This window comes from Cyprinodon variegatus, unplaced genomic scaffold, assembly GCF_000732505.1.
Source record: "Cyprinodon variegatus isolate N-32 unplaced genomic scaffold, C_variegatus-1.0 Scaffold431, whole genome shotgun sequence".
Lineage (NCBI taxonomy): Eukaryota > Metazoa > Chordata > Actinopteri > Cyprinodontiformes > Cyprinodontidae > Cyprinodon > Cyprinodon variegatus.
In genome coordinates, this window is record NW_015150884.1 from 209,440 (window position 1) to 219,993 (window position 10,554).

At 38.9% G+C, this 10,554-nt stretch overlaps 2 protein-coding genes across 2 annotated transcripts; both read right to left on the bottom strand.

Moving 5' to 3' along the window:
- Positions 1-1,609: 1,609 nt before the first annotated feature.
- LOC107093522 (peroxisomal membrane protein PMP34-like) lies at positions 1,610-3,928 on the bottom strand. Its single transcript, XM_015388637.1, has 8 exons — positions 3,576-3,928; positions 3,380-3,440; positions 3,235-3,301; positions 2,994-3,145; positions 2,803-2,919; positions 2,150-2,298; positions 1,933-2,028; positions 1,610-1,851 (listed from the first exon to the last, which is right to left on the bottom strand). The coding sequence occupies exons 1-8, from the start codon at positions 3,630-3,632 to the stop codon at positions 1,762-1,764; spliced, it is 789 nt and encodes a 262-aa protein (XP_015244123.1). The 5' UTR covers positions 3,633-3,928; the 3' UTR covers positions 1,610-1,761.
- Positions 3,929-5,660: 1,732 nt separating this feature from the next.
- On the bottom strand, positions 5,661-9,800 carry rpusd1 (RNA pseudouridylate synthase domain containing 1). The gene is made up of 6 exons (XM_015388630.1): positions 9,717-9,800; positions 8,588-8,812; positions 8,383-8,506; positions 8,163-8,265; positions 7,899-8,000; positions 5,661-6,742 (listed from the first exon to the last, which is right to left on the bottom strand). Exons 2-6 carry the CDS (start codon positions 8,773-8,775, stop codon positions 6,345-6,347), a joined length of 915 nt encoding a protein of 304 aa, XP_015244116.1. The 5' UTR covers positions 8,776-8,812; positions 9,717-9,800; the 3' UTR covers positions 5,661-6,344.
- Between the last annotated feature and the right edge of the window lie 754 nt (positions 9,801-10,554).

Below are 10,554 nucleotides of genomic sequence, written 5' to 3' on the forward strand. Positions count from 1 at the left end.
GCTACAAAGTTAAATTTAAGTGAGCTGATTTCTGACACAGCTCAAAAATCAGGTTGATTTCACTCAGACTGATCACTTCTTATATTAATATGATGCAATTGCGGCATCAGCTTCTAGCTCTATTGTAGCACATACATTATTGAATTATATTATAAAGTTCAATGAACCAGAAGAAATAATGCTTTTGTGTTTTATTGTTATCTGCTGCAAGTCCTCTTCACTCCAGAGGGGCACGTCATTAACATGCTGTACAGTGACTGGGATGCAGTCTGTGTTAAATGTCACTGATCTCCAATTTGCTCATTAACGTAGTCAGAACGCCACCACCATGTTTGACTTTTCGTTGAGACTTTTTTTCTTCTTTGTATGTCTGTAAGATGAGTTTTTGTTCCTCACAGGAGAAATATGGCTCTCTCCCTTCTGCGCTCATGGTTGTGATTGTTCTGCTACCTTGAACCCGCCCCTTTATGTGTGTGCGTTCAAAGATTCATGATTAATTCAAACTGGAATGAGTTAACAAGTTGATAACCAGTTTTTTGGTACTGCTGATCCTGAATTCCATTGTTGTGGATTGGTTAAACTGGATGGGAGTTATCCCGATAGGTTAGGTTTGCTTCCTGGTACGGGCCTCTGATCGTAGTCTGTTATGCTACGTTCACACCGGACGCAACAGGAGCAGCAAAATCGCGTCTGCTGCTTCCTTTTTGCTGCTTGTACCAGTTTAGTTCTGACACACGGCTGAAGCAGCTTTGCTGCTCTAGCTGCGCGGTGAAAAAGTGGTTCTGACGCGCAATGGGCCGAGCTTCACTATCCTTTCTTTGCCTTGCAGCTATATTTGCTGTGATCAGTGGGAATAAAGTAGTTTCATTATGTTTTTAAGTGAGAAAATCCACCTGAAAACTTAATCAGTGCAGTCAGTTCATTCAGATTACCATCCTGCCTCCCAATATTATTTCTGTCGGAGCCGCTCAGACCCCCACATACCAGCGGTGCGCTGTCAGTAGGAATCCCAATTAACAGCAGCCTATGGCCTGGTCGCTTCCTCGCGGTTCGCGGTGGCGGCTGGAAGGTGGTTTTCATGTACATAATCCAAACTGCAGGGACCAGCATAATAAAAGCAAATGCGCTTTGTCGGCAGGTTACAGCATTTTAAGTTAATTTAGGCTTTAATAAACTGTTTCAGAGGAGTGATCACAGCGCTCTGTATCATCAACGATGTGTCTCTCTCCCTGGCATCTCCCAGATCAGTGTTTCTGATTGGTTGATGTGGCGCGTCAAGCAGCAAAAGTTAAATTTTTCCATCTCGAGCAGCAGGGTGTTTGCGGTGCGTCGCGCGCATCAGATGCTTAAACGCTCCCGACGCGCTGCGCCTGCTGCTCAAAACGCGCTGTGGGACATTTTGCTGCGCCTTGATGCGCTTCAACCCTTGACTTTGCATGTAAACTCGCTGCTTCTGCTGCGTCCGGTGTGAATGCAGCATTAGTGGAAACACTAAACAAAACTGTACTTAAATGAAGACTGAAGAATTCACACAAATGAACTCTATTTGTCTGAATAACCAGTTTCAAAGGGTGTTATTATTATTCTGCAAAGATTTAACCTGGAAGTGCTATAACCCGTTCTGAACTGGTTGCCCCACTTTTTTCCTCACTTTTCTCAAGAACTTCCAGTGTATTTCCCTGCAAGTTTATACATGTGCTCCAACATGCGTTACTTAGAGCAACTAGATTTCAAAGTGAAGAATATGTTTCGTTTGAATCCTCACCTTGCTCTGTTTACCAGTAGACCTTTGATGGTCTGTAGACTGGACAGAAGTTTGGACCTTTCCTTTGGTGTGTTGAACTGACCGAACTGATAAGAGAGTAAGGCAGAAAAAAAAAAATTAAGGCCAAAAGTCCAAGCCTTTGAACAAGACCAATAAATAAAACCCACCCTGAGGACGGACTGGATCGTTTGCAGTGGGTATGTAACAGTGGTGGCAACAGCTTTGGCGACAGCTCCGATGATGAAGACCTCCAGCGACGAAAGCTTAGAGGGTTAGCAAGCAAAACAGATCACAACTCAGCCCTCCATGGTTCAAGCCTGCCTGCATTTAAACCATCTTCTCATCCAGATAATATGCGAAAGCTACGACCTCCCTCCAACCCACCTCCCTGGGAACCCCTCTCCTCAGCTGCCTCTTCAGACCTTCGTAAATCATGAACTGGATTGCGGGGTTCATCACCAGCAGCAGGGATGGGAAGGTCCCGTTCCAGAGGGCTCCAACACCTTCTTTACGGATGATCTGCTCAAATGCATCTGCAAAAAATGACAAAAAACCTTTCCACATGTTTTCACATCACAAGAATTTTATTTGATAGACAACACAAAGTGCTTATTTTGATGGTGAGATTAAAATCATGATGATATTTTATATTTTTTTGTTTTACATAAAATGTATGGTTTGCATTTAAATCAGTCTCTTTTACTCAGGTAAAAAAAAATGCCTTCAGATAGCACCTATTTAGTGGAGTCCACCTGTGTGTATGTTACGTCTTTTAAGAAGCCACTTTAGGAAGGCAGACGGTTACTGTAGTGGAGCTGCAGAGATCACACACTCCGCAAATAGGATAGCAGAAGACAGGCATGAAAATAAAACCCAGAAACCATAAGAAAGCCTCAGTTAATTTGTCCCAAGGGAGACATAGAAACATCAAATGTGTTCTGTTACCCTTAAAACACCCACCCTAAAAGAAGAAAATGGTGGCCTGCACAGAAACCATTCAAGGAATTATGTGTAAACTTGAAAGTGTCTCTTTTTACCCAGGATGCCCGAGTAGTTTGTGGGCCGGATATCGGCATTGCGAAACTTGGATCCCTGCAGCTTCAGCCTGGTGTTGACCACCCACAGAGGAGTGGTCAGTAGAACATTTATAACACCTGGAAAAGCAAGTTGGCTGATAAAAATCTTAAACAAAATGTTTAAAACCAATTATAGATGGAGATCAGCTCACCTGCAGCAATGCCTACAATGAGATCAGTGCTAGGAGTTGACAGCCTGCCCTTGAGCCAGGCATTCTTTATCCAGTGGAAGCAGTAGAAGTAGACAAAGTTGGAGCAGCACAGACTACAGATGACAGGGAACCATCCTCTGTAGGGAGCTAGTCTACATAGAAGCAGCAGTAACATTTTTAAACTCATATATTTCTATTCTTTAATAATTTAACTGTGATCTATTAACATCATAATACTCACAGTCCTTCTTCTTTGACAATATCAGCCAGAATAGCTGGTGTAGATTTGGCCTTTCTATTTTCATCCACTGAACTCAAAGAAAATAAGTCATTAAAATCTAGAATTGAAATGTCTTTAAACTGAACAGTATGTAAATGTTGTTTACCTTGGAGTCGTAATCTAGCAGTATCCAATGGGAAGAATACTGTCATTGCAGTCACACTTCCCTAAAAAAAGGGAGTTTTAAGCATTTTTAAAGAAATATATGTGTCATCAAGTCGAAATTGCGTAAACTGACAAAAAAAAAAAAAGCTTCCATTAAAGTAAATAAGGGAAAGAGATTGAAAGTGAAGGTAACTCACCACTGCTCCTGCCACAGCATGAACTAAACTCTCATAGGAAAAAACCTCCGCGGACATTTCAGCTGCCGTCTCGGTACAAAGCAGCTCAGATGATAAGAAAAAGTGCTTCTGTTTTACCGCTAACAGCTGTCAACCCGCTCGGATACCTCACGGCTGGATGGCTTTGCTTTCTCCGCACTTCCCCAAAGCCGTGACTTCACCGAACGGAATTGTGGGTGGTGTAGTTTCACGCGCGCCTCCATGATCAACAGTTTTCTTCTTCTTTTGATTTGATTTGAAGGGTCTTTTACAACTATAGGGTTTTAATAGTGTTTTGTGCACCATTTCTGACGAGGGAGAGCTAAAATATAACAATCTGCTCGTGTAAAAATGTATTGTTGATCTGAGTTTTCAACTGTATTTTGTAAATTATTGTAAATGTTTTGTTTAAAAAAAAAAAAAAACTTCTTCTTCTGCTTTTTTTTATGGTTGTTAGCAAGCAACTTATTAATGTACATTACCGCCGTCTACGGGAACGGTGTGGATCGGGATGCTATATATAAATTCTCCCACAAAACAAAAAATAAATAAATATAATATAAAATTATGATTAAGTTAATAGATCGTATATTCTTTCTATCAATTTCGTTTTCTTAAGGTAATTCATTAAATAAATAAAACAACATTTAGAAGCTGAAAGTTTGACCAATCTTGTATATTCAATTACAATTTATTTTCTTTTAATCAACTATTTCCCTTCCCTCAACAGAAAATTTAGAAAAGACCAACAAAACATGTTTTACTGTCTCTTCTTGAAAACAAAAATAAAAATTTCCTGTTGGATGTTTTCCCATTTTAAATAATGTACCATTTAACCTTGTATGACAAAAACATAATCTGGATATAATGGTTTCCTCATTATACCAACTTTTTTTTTTTTATACTGTAAAGCTACCTTCCAGTTTTATCGTCGTCCCGCTGCTTTTGCCATCTTTCCTGGGTAGTGTAGTTTCACGCGCGCCTCCCTGATCAAGTTTTCAACACATTCAATGTTTAAATCTCAGCAATAATCTACTTTAGACAGCTGTCTCCACTGTTTCTCTGTTTAGGACAAAGTTATTATTCCTTCCTGCAGCAAACTTACTGCAATCTTATTTTTATTTAGATTTTTAAGACTTTTATTGAAAGAGTGATTTGTTGAGTTTTTGCAGGCAATCACTGTCAACTCTTTTTCTTTTCCAGTTCTCATAACCAAGTGCATCTGTTTATTTTTTTCTTTGTCCTGACCAAAGTTATTTAAACTGAGCAATTGCAGCCTTGACCGCCATTAGAATGTTTTCCTCAAGGAAAACATTCTAATGGCGGTCAAGGGAGATATTGTTAATGTTTTCTCTGTATACTCTTATTTTTTTTTAGTATCCTATAGAAAGTGTCTCCCAGTCAGTTGTTTCTTTGACAATGTTTATTTCCCTTTTAAAAGCAAAGAAAAAAAAAACTATTAACCTAGTGCAGTTTTATACATTCCCAGATAATCAGTCCCGGCCTGTTGATTCCCCGGTTAGCCGTGCTTCTCTCACTGCGCTGTCATTTATCGCTGGATAAATAGCGGTTCATCTTCACTGCTGCAACCTGTATGTTACTTGAGATTAGAGATTACCACAAAGCCAAAAACAAAGCAGTTAGCTGTGATTCTTTAGACGGATAACCCACCACATCATTGCATTAATGATTGAACCAAGTGAACTGCATGCAATTTGGTCTGACAATATGATTCGACTGCAATGAACTGGATTTGTTTCGGAAAAAAAAGAGGACATATAAAAAAAACTCATCAGCAGTGTTTTTAAGCATTTCTTTTAAGCACGTTTAACCTACTTCAGATGTTGTCTAAATATGTGTTATAGTTTCTTCCATCTGTTGGTATCAATTAATTTTCTGTCACGCTCCATCCCTACTGGGGTTGCAATGGGTGCTGGTGCCTATCTCCATCTGTCTACAGGCGAGAGGCGGGGTACACCCTGGACAAGTCGCCAGTCCATCCCAGGGTAACACAGAGACAAACAACCATTCATGCACACACTGACACTTAAGGAGAATTCAGAGAAGCCAATTAATTCAACAGTCATGTTTTTAGACTGTGGGAGGAAGCTGGAGTACCCGGAGGGAACCCACGCATGCTCAGGGAGAACATGCAAACTCCATGCAGAAAGACCCCTTGTTGCTGCAAGGCAGCAGTACTTCCCGCTGCCCCACTGAGTAGCCACCATCTGCTGGTATATTCAACCAAGATGTAATAATGATACAAATCTGTTTGGATTCTGGTCATTTCAAGCATGAGACCAAGTGGGAGTGAATAATCTTAAACAGACTCAAAAATATCAAACAGCAAAAATGCATAGAGCACATTTAGACTGGGATTTCCACAACTACATACCGGTACATCATATGACAATGTGGGCCAAGGAAATCTCTACAGCTTAAAACCTTCATGAAAAAGGAAACGCATCTGCATGAAAGAAGTGTTTTCTTTTCATTGTTGTATACAAAATGTAAATAAAAACCTCTTAAAGAGGGAACTCCTGACTGTGAGTGAAGGCACTTCATTTTTAGCTGCAGTAAAATACATGCGATTTAATGAACGAAGATGCAGGAATGAACACCTTAAGTTTTACCGCCTTCATTCATTCTTTCATGCTCTTCTTCTCACTTTGCGTGGTACTTCATGTTTTCAATGGTCAGCATGTTAGTTTGTGTGAACAGCTAAAATAAAACAAAAACATTAAGGTCCTATCAATCCCCCGCCCATTCACTCAGCCACTCCTGACAAGCCCTCCTCTGCTCCTCGCTCTGCTCCTCCATCTTTCGTTGCTTGCTTTGCTTCCTCTTCTCCCCCTCTCTTCTTGCCACCTCTTCTTCCTTCTCTTTAATTTTTCTATGCTCCAAAACAGCCTCAACTGTGGCCTCCAGTGTCCTCAGTGAGCGTTGTGAAATCCATTTTGGGTCGACAGCAGGGACAAAGGGGTCTCCGGCTGTGACGAGAAGCTGCTGAGGCTCCAGGGGGATGTGGAGGAGATAGGCATGCAGCATCATACGATACGGAGAGTCATCTGCTCCCAAGCTGTAGGTGAAGTCTCCGACGATTGGGTGGCCGATGGCGCTGCAGTGGACCCTCAACTGGTGGGTTCGACCTGGACAAAGACAGCGTTCAAAGCAAACAGTTTACATATAATAAATAATCCAAGCATCTCAAGGTAAACATTTTGTTTTGCGACACTAATCGGCTCACAGGAAAAGCAAGTTTGAAAGATGCTTTCAAAACAGCAACAACTTACCAATGACTTGAATCCTTTTGTCTCATCAGAACCAAAAACTACTATGTAATTATGTTTTTGCTCTTGGAAGGTGACTACGTTTTACACCTCTAAAGGCTCTCGATCTAGGACCTTCTTGTATTTAGAAGTATAATAGAGCACTTTGCACATTTAAATTACGTGACAGCTGCATAAGAGAAAAAATGATCAACATTTAAAGAGGACTCCTGCATACTGTCCAACTTTCAGAAGACGACAATTATTTGCAACGTTTTCGGTACTAGAGCTTCATCAGGCAACCTTGACTAAGTCCTCAGGTTTGCCTGAGTCCTCAAGCCCTCTATACATTTTTATCCTATTAAAAGCGCGATTGCAAACCTGAATAATTGCCACATAGAGCAGCCAGGGTTGAAGCTTGAGGTTGCCATGCATCCTCAAGTGGTAAAGAATGGAATATCCAGACTTAAATGGCAGGTTCTTGGTGCACTTAATGTGGTCCAGGTTGAAGAGGGTTTCAAACTAAAGGTTCCCCCAACCATCCAATAAATGTATAACCAAGACTTGGCTACACCCAAGCTCACCAAAACAAACGTGATTAAATAAAACTACAATGCATCTAAAATAATACGTTTAAATGATGCTGAATTTTAAAGTCATAATTACATATACAGATATTAAACTGAACACAGACAATAACCTTATGAAGAACGATCTATGTTCCCATCAGCTTAAACTGTAGTACCTGCATCATCACAGCATGATGCTACCACCACATCTCACCGTAATGTGTTTTCCTATGGTTAGCTTTACCTTCACATATAGAATATTCCTTTTAGACTCAAAAAGTAACCTTAAGTTCTGATCTGACTGAATGGAAGTCTGGGAGACATTAAGAGTGTGACACTATTTTAAGTTGTTGAAAATAAATGCATCAAACACGTTCCGGATTTCTGTTTATTTTTTTGTCTGTAAGCTGAGTTTTTGCAAATGTAGTTTTTAAAAAAAATGAAAGGACAGAAATAAGTTTGGGTACCAGTGAGTGGCTGCAGCAGCACCTTGGTGACCGGGTCTCCGTCATACATCCCGTATTCCAACACCGTCACCTCAGTTTGGCAAGGCTTTGGATTCTCACAACCTGTGGAGCAAAAATTAGGAAAAAAATGCTGCAAACCTTAAAGCAAATTGTCTGTGGTTGACTTTATATCCAAGGTTGTACATTCTCTGAAGTCACATTAAATTATAAACATAAAAATTATCCAATTCCAAACAATTTAAGCTTATTTCAAAGTGCCGTTACCTTCACTTCCTTCAATGCACATCATATGTGTTCTTCCCTCCATGGAGTTCTTGCCAATAGCAAAATTCAAAGTTTGTGTCTCCTGTTCCACCCATCCACGAACCTGGGATGTAGAATAAAGTAGCTTAGTCTACATCAAATGTGTTTAATAAACAAATGTTTTTTGGCATTCGCTGACACCATTTCTGTAAGAGACACAAATGGTTTATGTAGGATTTACCAAAGCTATATAGGCTTTAGTAACAGTGCGGTCCTTAAAGCAGCGGTAGGCCCTTCCAGCAGCAGCCTTATTGAGAGCGACACAAAGAGCTCCGCTGGTGGAAAAATCCAGCTGATGACAAAACCTATTGGAGGAGACGTTAATAAGGTGTAACTACAACTGTTTACAAAGCATAAGGAAAATGTAAACGGATGTGATCCTTTACCTGAATCCATAGTAGGTGCTGGGGTCTGCCAGATGGGGGAAATGATGCTGAAGCTGAAGCTGCACCGTCTGCTTCTCGTACCACATCTTGCTGTCTATGCGGATATCCCAGTGTTTGTCCACAATAATGTAGTCATCGCTCTGGTACAACACCCGCAGGCTCTCAATGCTTGCTGGCTCTGAGCTCATTCTGACCAGCTGTCAAATCAATCCAATCATGCAGAGCCTGGATCAGGACAAAAAGAAAAAAAGATGCAAACATGACTAGGCGTTGCAATCTGTTCCAATAGTCAATATCAAGTGTTTAATCTCTGACTGCATAAACTTCTAGCCTTCTGACATCTCTGTTTCATAACTGCTATAATTCCAAATTTAAATCCCTTGTTTTTTCTCAATAAGTTTTCTGTTACTGTGATCCTGTACTTCAGGGGAGCCAACATATAAGCAACAGACAGTAATACATAAAGAGGCTGAATTTGCATTATTATGTATCATTTTTTATCCTGACAGAAGAACTGTCACAGTTAGATAAACTGCTGGGTAAAACATTAACCTTAACATGTAACAGGTAGGTATTATTGGGGTTTAACAAGCACATACCTGAATAACAGAAAATCATGCTGACACTATTAAGGTGCATTATAATCAAACTAAACATGCAATCGAAATTTGAAAAATTATGAAAAAGTCATGCAAATATTTTTATGGAGTCATTTCAACAATTTATCCAAAGCAATTTCTGAGATTTGTCGGATTAATAAATTCCCAAAACTTCTAGGCAGGTATTTAATAGAAGAAAAAAAAATATCCTGAATGTTTGAATCAATTTTATGTTGTTACGTTTAGATTATGCTTGTTTTTTTGTTTTATTTATTTTTTTTTGTTACAACTTTAAGCGTGCTATCATATCCTGATCAAATCTCATCCTTAATAGATCATCTTTATCTCATTTCTAAAACAGTTTCTAAATCCATCCACTTTTTTTTGAAAAACATTCCCATTTTCTCTGTCCCACTGTTCCACCACTATCTCTTAAACATATATGTAAACAACGTTTAGCTAAAAGTGTCGAAAAAATGACATTTGCACCTCAAGAAAACACGTTCATACATCCGCTATTAATAATTTACCTTGACTTAAAATAAGACCGAAGATGAGCAGAGCATCTGTAAAGCATGTAAACAGAAACACGTCTCAGAGCTCACTTCTGCGCATGCGCAGATTATGATTTTTTTTTCTTCCTGATTTCCGTCCATCGATTGGGATTATGTCGCCACCTGTAGGTTTGGAGGATTGAAAAAGCAGGAATAAAAATTATTTTTTTTCTTACTTGTATAGTTCAAATGAAATGAATGCAACTGACGGATTCTGGCTTGATTATATACAAGACGATGTTTTTACTTAAGCATGTTGTGTTATCATATCTGTCACACTAATTCACACTGAGTGTTAATGTGTTATGATAATAAAAATTCTTATTTTCAACATCAGATCTTTTATTAAAAGAGAAAAATGTTTCATTATATTAAAACATAAATGTATAGGATAATTACACACAAAAAACAATATTCATTTATACCATAAATAATTAAACTTTTATCTTTAATTTACCTTTTTTTCTGCATATTCACCATCCAAATACAACTAGCATTTAAAATTTCAAAATTATTAATCAAAGTTCTTCTTGTTGTGTTTACACAAGACTTTATTGACAACACATTTGCAATATTCTCAATGATGTAAGAAAAAACAAATATTTCAGGCAACTTTTAACCTAATTTCCAGGACAACTGAATCAGAGTTATATTGTTTGCTTAACTGTAAAATATATGTCTATAAATCAGGAATTCTGAAGAATGAATACTGATTTTAAGATTTACTCTGTGGAATTTATTTTATTCTTCTTCTTTGTGTTTTCACAGAGATAGGCAATAGTACACTCTCTTAGAATTTGGGTCACCAGTGAAC

Coding starts and splice junctions, on each gene's coding strand:
- LOC107093522 (XM_015388637.1), bottom strand. CDS start 3,632: ATGTCCGCGGAGGTTTTTTCCTATGAGAGTTTAGTTCATGCTGTGGCA. Junction 2,299..2,802: donor AAACTACTCGGGCATCCTGG/GTAAAAAGAGAC, acceptor CATTTTTTGCAG/ATGCATTTGAGCAGATCATC. Junction 1,852..1,932: donor CGATCCAGTCCGTCCTCAGG/GTGGGTTTTATT, acceptor CTCTCTTATCAG/TTCGGTCAGTTCAACACACC.
- rpusd1 (XM_015388630.1), bottom strand. CDS start 8,775: ATGAGCTCAGAGCCAGCAAGCATTGAGAGCCTGCGGGTGTTGTACCAG. Junction 8,266..8,382: donor CTAAAGCCTATATAGCTTTG/GTAAATCCTACA, acceptor TCTACATCCCAG/GTTCGTGGATGGGTGGAACA. Junction 8,001..8,162: donor GTGCATTGAAGGAAGTGAAG/GTAACGGCACTT, acceptor TTTGCTCCACAG/GTTGTGAGAATCCAAAGCCT.